This window comes from Talpa occidentalis, unplaced genomic scaffold (assembly GCF_014898055.3).
Source record: "Talpa occidentalis isolate TD23 unplaced genomic scaffold, MPIMG_talOcc4v2.1 talOcc4.6, whole genome shotgun sequence".
NCBI classification, from domain to species: domain Eukaryota; kingdom Metazoa; phylum Chordata; class Mammalia; order Eulipotyphla; family Talpidae; genus Talpa; species Talpa occidentalis.
Genome location: NW_023604972.1, coordinates 123,727,076 through 123,739,359, shown reverse-complemented (window position 1 = coordinate 123,739,359; position 12,284 = coordinate 123,727,076). Strand labels below are relative to the sequence as shown.

The 12,284-nt window shown below is 42.3% G+C and overlaps 1 protein-coding gene across 1 annotated transcript; it reads left to right on the top strand.

Moving 5' to 3' along the window:
- The first annotated feature begins 1,681 nt into the window (after positions 1–1,681).
- Positions 1,682–10,814, top strand: SUB1 (SUB1 regulator of transcription). The gene is made up of 5 exons (XM_037529517.2): positions 1,682–1,760; positions 3,994–4,066; positions 5,848–5,970; positions 7,458–7,566; positions 10,483–10,814. The coding sequence occupies exons 2-5, from the start codon at positions 3,995–3,997 to the stop codon at positions 10,560–10,562; spliced, it is 384 nt and encodes a 127-aa protein (XP_037385414.1). The 5' UTR covers positions 1,682–1,760; position 3,994; the 3' UTR covers positions 10,563–10,814.
- The last annotated feature ends 1,470 nt before the right edge of the window (positions 10,815–12,284 follow it).

Below are 12,284 nucleotides of genomic sequence, written 5' to 3'. Positions count from 1 at the left end.
CAGCACCCAGATTTAGATAGAAAACCCTAGCCATAGCTCCCAGGGGTCCGGGAAACATGGTGAGCCTCCAGTTATCCCAGTGTGTGAGCTCAATTCAGCAAGACACCTCTTCAACGCCCAGGGCACTGTTAGTCCCAAGGAAGCAAAGTTCAGCTAACCACAGGGTTAAGTGGGGGAACTTCCTAAGTGCTAGTAGGTATGCAAATTCCAAGCTACCAACTGGAACAGTGGCAATTGAGTGTGGTTCATCTTTTTACAATTGCATTTTAATATTTTTATTTTTTACTTTTTTCAATTTCCTTGCTAAAGTGTATCTTATATACTGTGAAGCACACAAGTATCAAGTGAAATTTTACCTTTGTCTACCCCTGTGTATCCACCAAGACAGAGAGTTTTCAGCAGAATCCTTCACACTTGCTCCCAAGTATTATCTCCCCAAGGGTAGCCAGACTTCAGTCTCCATAGAGTATCACCTTTTTTGCAAACATTGTATGAAAGGAATTATACTGCAATCATTTCATTATTCAAAAGTGCCTCTTGCAGAAAAGAGGAGCGGGCCTTTGCATCCTAACAGTATACAGGAGTGTCAGGCAGTGCAGGGTTTGAATAGTGACTCACTCTGTCTAAAGTTCTGCAACTTATAATATTTATCCTTGTTGACTTTGGTTTCCTCATCTATAAAAGGGGAGCATAATTATTCCTACTTTGGAAAGTGCTTGTTGGAAAATGAGTACTATATAAAATGCCTCATGCAGTGCCCAGCACATGTAGATGCTTGATAAATGTGTACTGGAAGGAGGGATTGGGGTAAAAATAAGGGGGTTGCAATTGTATGGGGAATATAAAAAAAAAATGTGTACTGGGTGATAGTATTTTATTCTTGGATATAGTAGGCATTTGTTAAACTTATATTCAAATAACCTATTCTCTATATTCCTGCTTGCAGTATAGATTTCTCTTACTTTCTGTGAACTCTCTCCTGGACTTCAGCTGAGGAATAAGGGTGTTGTGGCCAAGGACTTCTGCAAAGCTCTTGCACTTTTCGCACTAAACGCTGCAACTTTAGCTTCTTTACTTTGTACCTCACCGGCCAGATTTAACTACTGTTGGGAAGGTGGAAGGATCGCTTATGAAAAAATGGGTCAGAAGTGCTGATATTTTTCATTATGGGCAGTTCACTTTACTTTTTTAAAAAAGATTTATTTATTGATGCATACAAGAACTGGGGTACAGGCCAGTGGTGTGGGGGGTGAGAGGATTCACCAGAGACAGAGTGGGGAACAGAACAAGCAGACTGACTGAAATACACTGCTGAGGGGAGCAGCAGCGGGCGAGGCAGGAGAGGTCTGCTGCGCCATGTGGGTTTCTCCCTGGCCGGGGCTCGAACTCGTGCTTCAGTGGCTGTGATAGCTTCATAGTTTGCGTCCCAACCCCTGGTGCCACCAGGGAGTCTCGGGCAGTTCACTTTAAATCAAGAAACATTTATTGAGCAAGTGCAAAGTTCTAAGCTTGTCATTCACATTCCTTTGTTCGCCCATTTACGCACACCCAAACCAGCCCTGCCGGCCTCCGCTCCGGACCAGGGACGGTCCCTTTAAGGCCCTGGAAAGGGTCTCCCCGTGGGTTTCGCAGGGAGGCCCCGCCCCGTCACGTGACCGCAGCTCCAGGGGGCGGGACCGGCGTTTCTAGGCTGCCGTCACTTCCGGTTCTCTGTCAGTCTGGAGCGAGCGAGCCGAGAGCTGTTCGGGACCGAGCGGAGCGTGAGTGCCGACCCCGCCCCCACCGCCCGCCCGGCCGCCCGGCCGATCCCAGCCTCCCGCGGCCGGAGCCGGGGCGGCCCCGCGCCCCTCCGCCGGCGACGGCCGCGAGACATGGCGGCGCTGCCCGCCCCTCCCCGCCGGGGTTCCCCGACTCCCTGCCTCGCCCCCGCCCCCGCCCGGGGCCCCGCGCCGGGCCCTCCGCGCCGGCCAGAAGCCCGTCCGGGGCGGCCCGGGAGGCGGGGCGTGGCCGCGCGAGGACCGGGAGCCGCGGGGAGGGGTCTCGGGGGCCCCCGGGCCGTCCCCGGGCCTTGTGGGGGCGACCCGGGCCCGGGAGGGCGCGTGCGGGGCCCGCCGGTCTCCCCGGCCTCGCGGGGGCCGCCGCCGCCCGCGCCCCGGGGTGGGGGCGCCGGGGGGGCGAGCGCGCCGGCGGGGGCGGCGGGCGGGCCGGGGAGCTCGGGGCGCAGCTGGGGGAGGGGACGCTCCGGGAGAAGAAAATGGCGCTCGGTGCAAGTCCCTCCTCTTCCCACGCGGTCTCCTGCGCTCCCGCCGCCCACGCCCCCCGCCGGCCCGGCCCCCCGCCCCCCGCGGCGGGCCCGGCGGCCTCGGGGCGGCGCGCGACCCCCGGCGCCCGCCCCGCCCCCCCGGCGCGTCCCGGCGCCCCCCCCCCCGCCGCGCCGGGGGCGTGAGCCCTGCGGCCCCCCTATTCACCCGCGGCCCCTCCAGTCGCCCCTGCGCCCCCGCGCCCCGCCCGCCTCCGGGGACGGAGCATTTAAAAATCTCCTTGCGCGTGTGTTGCACGCGCGTGTGTCGCACGCCCGAGCGCGCGTGTCAGGCCTGGACGAGCCGCCCTGGTTCTGGGGGCGCTGGGTGGGGGGGAGCCGGACCGGCCGCGAGGGTTCATTAAGTAAAAATATGTTTTGTCTCAACTTGAGGGAGGCTGCGGGGCCGCCCCGCGCCCCCTTTTCCTCCTTGCATGAGCTTCTGATTTGGATTCAACCCGAAATGGTTCTTAGAAATGATCATAGCCCCCAGGCACCTTTTATTAACAGATGGTGCAGTTATGCTCGTCTCTTCTAAAGGGAAAATATAGGTTATGTTCACCTTAATTGCCGTGGAATGGTTTCCTGGCATCATTAGCTAGCGTAAAAAACAACTAAATTGATTTTGGAGTTTGGGTTGTAAAGTGGAGCAGTAAGAGGATTATAAAATGTGGCTGGGAACGTTGCTTCTCGCCTCTGAATTTCTTCTCTGCGACAAGAAATTGCCAGGTGAAGTCGTGTTCAGATTGGACATGATTTGTGTTTTTTGAATTTAGTTAGGATCGGGCGGCCCACTTTTTACCTTGCTCTGTTGTAGGACGCATTGCCAGTACTAATGCAAGCTTAGGTCTAGATAACTAGATTATTTGATTTTTTTGATGAGAAAGGGATGTTATTTTCCCTTTGTTCAACAGACATTTACTGTGTGGGGGGTATGTATTGGGCCCTTTAGGGCATGCAAAAATTAGTAGGACTCAATTTTTTTGAAGATGGAGAGAGAAAAAGGTGCCAGTTTTGACAATAAGGGTATTACTACCTGGCACTGTAAGTGGCTTTGGAAAAAGAGGGACAGCCTTGGAATTTCCTGAAATTTGGGAATTAGCCTTTTTAAAGTATATCTTTGCAAACCATAGGCACAAGCTGCTGTCTGGATATTTCCACATGCTCTTGAAAGCAAGGCACCAGTTCATGTAGGTGTCGGGGGTTGTCTGGGACTGGGGTGATAGTAGGAATCTGAGGAAGAGTTTTTTGTCCTTCCTGTAAGAGAATTCTTCATATTTTCAGAGTAGAAGATTGGTGTAAAATATGAGAATTTTTATTCCTGGTTTTAACAGTGATACTGTCAGCTGCCTTCTTGCAGTCTATCCTACCCATAAACATCTAATTCCACTAAAATGAAGTACAAAAAGACCCGTTGGCTTTGAGAAAAGAGTGTGGGAGTGTGAGATGTGTATGACATTTAGCTCTTTTTCCTTGCTGGGTTCAGAACATTTCACACTGCATGTTATTTGCAATTTGGAAGAGCATGGATTAAGAGTATAACTTCTAGCATTATGCTCAGTGTCACAACTCCAGTACCACACAAGTGGTAGAATGTACCATGGAACTTCTTGAAGTTTTGATTGGGGGAGAATTAAGATGAAGGTGATAGAGCATTTCTTAATTATTGGCATAATGTGTTTTTTTTTTTGCAGAATGCCTAAGTCAAAGGAACTTGTTTCTTCAAGCTCTTCTGGCAGTGATTCTGACAGTGAAGTTGACAAAAAGGTGACATATGAATGTATATTTCTTTGATACCTAGTTCAGCAATATTGCCTACATCCAGTTCTGAAGGACAGCAGATACAGCAAATCTGAAGACCCTGGATGGGTGTTCCTGAGTGTGAATGGCTCCTGTAATACTTGACAAAAGTACCTGAGGTGCTTATTGTCCATGCACGCTGCTAGGCTCTAAAACAAACTTGAGCAAGTCTTCAGACTTCACAAATCTCCTGTTGAGGATATTTAGAAAACTTGGAACTGCAGAACCACTGCCATAGGCCCTAGGGGAAATAGCATGAGTCCAAAACCACTGTGTGCCATTTATTTAAAAGTCTTTCTGATCAGTAGGTATTATTTGTAGCAGTTGTGTGAGCTGAACTGAACTTGAGTGGAGATACCAGTTTTGACAGCCACCATTGGTGTTTATCCAGCCCACAAGGAGTACTTAAAAATGTAGGCTTGGTATGTTTTAGGTTAGATTAGCACCCAGCATTTAGACTTTTTCCTGCAGTAGATGACAATCATCCTGTGAGTGGTATATGCTATATAAGCAGGCAGTTCACACTGTAGTTAGGGCTTCCTTACACAAAGACCTTTTATCTTCTAGAAGGTTTTGTCATTGTGCCTCTGAATTAGCAGTTAGTGAAAGAGAGCTTACTGGGAGAACCTTGGTGAATACGCACCTTCATAAGGAAATACCTAGCTTACGTGTATATATATTCGAGAAAGACATCTTTCAATGTTTAAATATGTATCTGGCATAGCATTTAAATAAGTTCATTTAACAAATTTTTGAGCTTTTATGTGCCAGGCATACACCATTCACAGGGAGTATTCAGATCCTGACGTAAAGATAATTGCTTTCTCCTTACTGAGCTGCGTTAACTTTTGCTGTTTGTCCCAAATAGTACTAATCCTATAAGTACTTAACATTTTATACAGGTTATATATGTATTTAGCAATACATTTTAGCTTCATATAATTTAGTAAAATATTTACATAATATTTTGATAGCTTATATTTTCTGTTAAGGAATATGACTGCCCTCTACTGTTAGGGTTGGAAACTACTGATTTTCATAGGCCTTTGGCCTATTTTGAGAATAGGCTATATTAAAAGCTTTTGTAGTAATGCTGCTTTTAAAGCATAGTTTTGATTTTAATTGCTAGTCTAACACATGGCTGTCTATATAAGGGATTTGTGTGTGTGTGATGAGGAAATTGAGTTATTTGACTTTTAGTGCACAGTACAAAATAGTTTTCTTAGCTTTGCCTACTAGTAAATTCTCTAAGCCAATTTAAATATAAGTCCCTTTTGGACTAGGCATGGCATAAGTAAATAATCATATCTAGAAACAGAATAATGTGGTTGTAGTCTTCCTAGTTAGTATATCTCTTGTAAAAATTAAGTCGCTGACTAGCATTAGTGGGCCTGTGGTTTCCAAAAGTTCATTCAAAAGCATCATCTCCTCCCCCCTTCCTCATTTTTTAAAAACTCCCAAAGAAATCTTTTTGGGCATCCTGGTCTATAAAGGAACAGTTTCTCTGATTAATAACACTCTAATGCCTGCAGTATTTTTAGGGTTCTTGAGAACCCAAAGTTTGAGAACAATGATTAGATACCAGTGCTGGAAGAGTTTCATAGTTCCATTGCAAGTGAAATTGCCTGTGTGTATGTTTATGGTTTTTCTCTTAATATAGTCTTTTGATAGAGTAATGGAATCTTTTGAACCTGAGATGTGTTTTATTCTTAAGTGCAAATGTTAACCACGTTCTTACTCTTTTTAAGTTAAAGAGGAAAAAGCAGGTTACTCCAGAGAAACCTGTGAAGAAGCAGAAGACTGGTGAGACTTCGAGAGCTCTGTCGTCATCCAAGCAGAGCAGCAGCAGCAGGGATGACAACATGTTTCAGGTTAGGCTGATTATTTCCTTAGATCAGCTAAGGAATTACTACCTGACTTGATTTGAAGAACATTAAAAGGACTATAATGTGGCAATACATAGTAATCTTTTACGTATACTATCATACTCTTGACTAAGTATTCCTTGAAATATAAGAACAGGTTAGTAGAAATGAAAGTAATTTTTATGTGTTAGATAGTTAAAGTCCAGAAGTCTAGTTTTGTCTTATTTAAAGCAAGGTGAAATTTAGAAATAAAGAGGTTGAGAACTCTTGAGGTTAGAAAGCAGCTTGGAGGAGATAGGTTTAGGACTGGGCTGTGATATGTGGATAGGGTATTACAGAGGAAGCAACAATATGACCTGCCAAGTTGTGGCTTGAGAACAGAAGAGGTAAGTGGATTTCCTTAATAGCCTTGTTGTTAATGTTTAGTGGAGAGTAAGATTGAATAATGAGATAAAGTGAGGAAAGTTCATTAGAGGGATTTGATGAATTCAGAGAACTAATACAGCTTTTTATCCTTGGGTTTCTTAATCTTGTTTTAGAGAGACTAATTGACATTGTACAAAGGATTTGTGGAGAGATGGGGAGTGAAAATGGAAGCAGGTGAAATCCCTTTAGGTGTATGTGAGTGATAGGGACTTTACGTGGTTTTCCCCCAAGACGAAATAGTGATGAATATAAATTACTGGTGAAGAATCAATTAGAGAGGTCAGGTAGTCAACAAAGGCTGGTTTTAAATTTGAGAGTCATAGAAATGAAGGTTTCATTGATAAAATTGAGGAACAGACATTAGTTTCAATGGCAAAGGTGGTTTAACTTTTTGGACCTAATTGTAAATGTGATAAAATAAGAGTCATCTTTCTGTGGCACCTGAGGGGTTGGTTGTGACTGGCTTATTTGACTTGGTAAATTCCTAGCCTGTGATAAAATTTTTTTGGTACTATTATTTCATTTATGTGATACTCTGGAGAGGTAAAACCACAAGGGTAGGGCTGATCTGCCTTCGTAAGGCTGACCAGTATTCACCACATGTGTATACCACATTTCGTGTATCCTTTCATCTGGCTGTGAACACTTTGGGTTGCTTCCAGGTCTGGATGTTGTGAGTAATGTTGCTATGAACATGGGTGTGCAAGAAAATGTCTTCTTGAGACCTTGCTTTCACTATTTTGAGATACACACCCAGAAGTGGGGTTCGTGAATCATTCTGTTTTTGATCATTCTATTATGTATGTACTCATATGATAGTTATATTAATTTTTTGAGGGAGCTCCGTGCTCTTTTCCGTATCAGTTACACTAGGTTAATGATCCTAATGAGGTGAAATATGTTTAGTTCCATCTTTTTTATAAAGACTTAACAGTGACTGCTTTTGTACTTTTTATATTGAGAATAGTAGTCATTTTCATGGTTAAAGCTTCTGAGTGTGCAGCAAGTTGTGAATATAAATCTGGACACCTCTTGAAATGGACACATTTTTGATGTTTATTTTGCAGATTGGGAAAATGCGGTACGTTAGTGTTCGGGACTTTAAAGGGAAAGTCCTAATTGATATTAGAGAATATTGGATGGATCCAGAAGGTGAAATGAAACCAGGAAGAAAAGGTGAGCTTTCCTTTCCTCAATTTAGTTTTGATGTGAGACTAAAATAGAAGTGATCTAAGTAACCTGCCTATTTGAAATTGGAATAATGTTTCTACTGCATAGAGCAAGGGAGAGCCTTCTTCAGTTGATTATCTTCCGTAGTTTTTGTTGATGTGAGAGAAACGTGTATGTCACGTGCGTATATATAAGCAATTTCCATTTGTTATCTGGTAACACTGAGGGTAATTAAAAGAATGTGAACAAATGTTTTAGAAAAACACTACCAACAAAGGACACCAGAAAAACTACCGATCATTTCTACTTGGAGACACTTTAGGGCATGGTCAAACATAGTTGTTTTCTTGACTTCGTTTTTAGAATGCGCTCTCTGCGTCATCTTAGAAGAGATTCATATACTCAGAAAACCAGTGCTAGAGCCCTCTGTATGCACAGTCACTTACTTATAAAGCCACACCTGTGTCCGAGCTCTCTTCTGCACTTCTTGGCCACAGCCACAGTGCCCCATGTTGGGAGGGTCACCAGATATCACACTGACATATATGAGATGGCTTACATATAGCTGTTGGAATTAAATCCAGAAAAAACAGTAGCTCTACTGCCGCTTAAATTGGCTGCTAGTTTACTTGAATGTAACTTAAGAAAAAACTACATTAGTTCTGAAGTAGTTTACTCTCTAGGAAGTTGTAAAATTAGGAATGAAAAATCTTAGTTTATATCTTTTGAGTCATCTCCTTAAGGATGTTCTTTAGGCAGGTGTCCTTGAAGTGCTGGGTCTTTGTTTTTACATCTGCTTCATCCAGTCCTAAGACTGTAGCATCATAGAAGCAGACTATTCATTCACCACCTAGAAGAACTTTTTGCGTGCCAACATAATTACATATATAGGCACATCTCAGAGATTGTGTGATAAGGCAACTATTGCAATAAAGTGAATCATGAATTTTTTGGTTTCCCAGTGCATGTAAAAGTCAGGTTTATACTGTAAGTGTGCAGTAGCAATTCTGTCTGAAAAAAATATATACTATACCATAATTAATTGTGACGGAGACACACAGCATGTGCTGATTGAAAAATGGCACTGATAGATTTGCTTAGCAGCGGTTACCACAGACCTTTACTTTGGAAAAAGGCAAACAGAAAAGCCCCTTAGTATCTGTAATGTGCAATAAAGTAAAACAATAAATTGAGATATGTCTGTATTTGGCAGTTGGCCGATTTAGGTTGATCCTACATCTGACTTTATGTCGCTTTGAAATCCACTGTTTGCTTCATGCCATTTTTGGGTTTGCTAAACATTACCTCTACGTCTACATTCCCTTTTATATTTTCTTGTTTACGCCACTTCTGGATTGCTCCGTCACATTGTTCCAGTATGGCTAATACCAGACTTTTTCTTTAAATGCTGACTAAAGCAGTTTGATTAGCTTTAAATCCTTTCCCCTTAGGGTCTTCTTCCTCTCAATTTCACAGCCTCCCAGGAGTTTTCTGAGACATAAATGATTTCTTCTGATTCTAGTTTATTTCTCGGTGGCCTAAGTATTAGAACACTGGAAGTTTTAAGTGCAAGGTATTTTCTGTTCATGCTTTACATCTTAAATGGGAGGACATATCATTAGCTATCATTTTAAATATTCACTTAATTAGGTGATATACTAATAAGCCTTTAAGTCAGAGCAGCAAATTTAATCACTCACATTAAGATACATCAGTACCTGGGCCTCCCCGGTGGCGCAGCGGTTGAGCGCTGGGTTGCGAAGCTGCCCGCGACCTCTGCGGCGCCAGTTCGATCCCCGGCTGTTCCTCGGCCACCAGAGGAGGGTCCCACATGGCGCGCAGACCTCTCCTGCCGCCCGCTGCTCCCCTCAGCAGTGTACTTCGGTCCTTCTGCCTGCTCTGCTCCCTGCTCTGGCTCTGGTGAATTCTCTCACCCTCCCGCGCTTCTGACTGTACCCAGTGCATGTATAAACGAACAAGCAAACAAACAAATAAATAAATAAATAAAACATGCCTCTATTAAAAAAAAAAAAAAAAAGTTAATCTTTTAAAAAAAAGATACATCAGTACCATTTTACTGGTAAGGAAACTGCAGCTTAGAGGAAAAAAAGTTTTTTTAAGGTCACAGTGATGGTATACTGGGATTTGAAGCCTGAGAGGATTTTCCCAGAATGCACTTTTTTTTTAAAGATTTATTTTATTTATTTATTTATACAAGCACTGGGTACAGTCAGAAGCGCGGGAGGGTGAGAGAATTCACCAGAGCCAGAGTGGGGAGCAGAACATGCAGAAGGACCGAAGTACACAGCTGAGGGGAGCAGCGGGTGGCAGGAGAGGTCTTCGCGCCATGCAGGACCCTCCTCCAGTGGCCGGGGAGCAGCCGGGGATCGAACTGGCGCTGCAGAGGCTGCAGGCAGCTTCGCAACCCAGCGCTCAACCACTGCGCCACCGGGGAGGCCCCCAGAATGCACTCTTAACGAGTGTGTGCATTCTAAGAAAGCATGTGTGGACCATGTCACAGGGATTTTTCCAAAGTGAAATGAATGCTTTTGAAACAATTCAGCAGTCATTCAGCTAGAGTTCCTGTGGAAATTTTGTTGGAGGCAACTTATTGTGGAAATTGTGTGTCACATACCAAATCTGGGCTTGGCCACTTAACCTGCTAGGTCCAAGTGTTTGTGGGATACATCTTCAAGCCGTTTATTTTCACTGGTGTCATAGAAGTTGTGCAGGATACAGTTGGAAGTGAAAGTGGATTGATTGAATTGCTCAGGTAGTTGTGATGAATTATAATTAACTGTTGTACATGGTGACTTTCAAAGTGACAATTTTGGTAAAACAATATTTTAATTGGAAGTATGAAAATCCTCAAGGAAACATAAATAGATTTTCAACTTTTTGATTTTTCAAACTTTGCTTTAGGTATTTCTTTAAACCCCGAGCAGTGGAGCCAGCTGAAGGAACAGATTTCTGACATTGATGATGCAGTAAGAAAACTGTAAAACCAGAGCCATATAAAACCTGTACTGTTCTCGTTGTTTTAATCTGTCTTTTTACATTGGCTTTTGTTTTCTAAATGTTGTTTTCCAAGCTGTTGTATATTTGGATGCAGAACAGTTTGTAAGATGAATACTTTTTTTTTTTATGTGCATTATTAAAAATGTTCTGAGTGAAGCTAATTGTCAACTTTATTAAGGAGATTTGCTTTGTGCCCGCCACCTAGTGTAAAATAAAAGCAAGTAACACAACCTTAACTGTTGTGGCCTTCTTTGATCAGAAGAATTGGTACTGCTTAAGGCCCAAAGTAACAGTATAGACCTTTTTAGTTTCAACTCAGCCTTTATATTTAAAAGCATTTGTATTGCTTTGAATTTATCAAGTTTTTGTTTGTGAAATTCATAGCTATGTTTTCTTCCAACCAAATGTCTAGAGACTTGTTTGATTGCCCTACCATGGAGATACTTTACTTCCCTCCTTTTTTCTTTATTTCATTTTCCTTTAATAACTTACCATGTTCTGTTTTCACGTTTTGCTTTTTCTTTCCATATATTATACTAATTTGGAAAGTCAGTAAAACTGTCCAAACCTTAGTTATTTCAGTAAGGTACTTGTAATTAAAATACATGAGAACTACAGTCACTAATTCTACTGTTTTAAATATTAGGAGATAAATAACATGGCTAATATGAAAATTGAGCAAGTTAGTGTTTGTCATTATCTGTAGTGTTCTGAGTAGTTATCTTAATGCTTAGTCTGCAAAAATAATGACTTAGATGTCAATTTGCTTTCATTTATCAAACATGTTCACCATGGGATGATGTCTATAAAATCAGATAATGTTAACTTAGAGTAGGTTCTAATAAAAGTTGTGAAAACTTATTGGCCTAACATTTTATTTTATGACATTGAGTATGAATTATATATAACTAGAGCTATCACTGATTACTGTCCTGGTAGGTAATCTCAATTTTTAGGGGAAAGAGGATATAAAGCATATATTTGTGGTTTTTGGCCTTTGTAGACTTGGTTATTTTGTTGTAAACCTACTAGACAATAGCATTCTAGACTTTAAACGTTACTAAGTTTTAGCAGGCATTCTGAAGTGATTTCCATTAAATCGTGATGAAGCAGACACAGATTGAAGCACAGATTTCAGGGGCTTTGCAGCAATAAATGGGACATGGTGTGCCTTAGAAAAATAATGTTTGTAAGGGAACTATAACTGAAATTAAAGAAGATGGCATTGAAGAGGAGGGACTTCTCTTCAAACTAAATGATAACGTGGTATTTTGATCACTTTGATAGGTCACAATTCTAGTAGTAGAATAGTAAAAAGAAAGGTTTAAAGACATGTAAAAAGTCCTTGTTGACAAATTATTTTTGGCAGCTAATCTCAACACAGGTGCTGCCATATTAGAGTTGCACTCGGTTTTTTTACTATGTCTGAAACATTTTGTAGAATTGTCAAGGACTTGATTATGTCCATCTGCCAGGCCACAGTTACCAATACTTTTTTCTGGTAGCAATTGTGTTTTAAGTGTGTCTTGGTTTTTTTTTTTTTTAACATTTTTAGGTGTTTTTTTTTTGTGTTTTAAACCGTAACCCTAATAGGTGCATAATTGGGGAGATAAAAACCCTCTTGTATTTTAGCCTTCACCAAAATAGGTACCAAAGTGTTCAAAATATCTTATTTTTAGACAAATCATAGTTGACTGATAATGATA

Excerpts from the sequence above, each read along its gene's own strand:
- SUB1 (XM_037529517.2), top strand. The coding sequence starts at position 3,995 with ATGCCTAAGTCAAAGGAACTTGTTTCTTCAAGCTCTTCTGGCAGTGAT. Across the intron at positions 5,971-7,457 it reads GGGATGACAACATGTTTCAG|ATTGGGAAAATGCGGTACGT; the intron begins GTTAGGCTGATT and ends TTTATTTTGCAG. Across the intron at positions 7,567-10,482 it reads AATGAAACCAGGAAGAAAAG|GTATTTCTTTAAACCCCGAG; the intron begins GTGAGCTTTCCT and ends ACTTTGCTTTAG.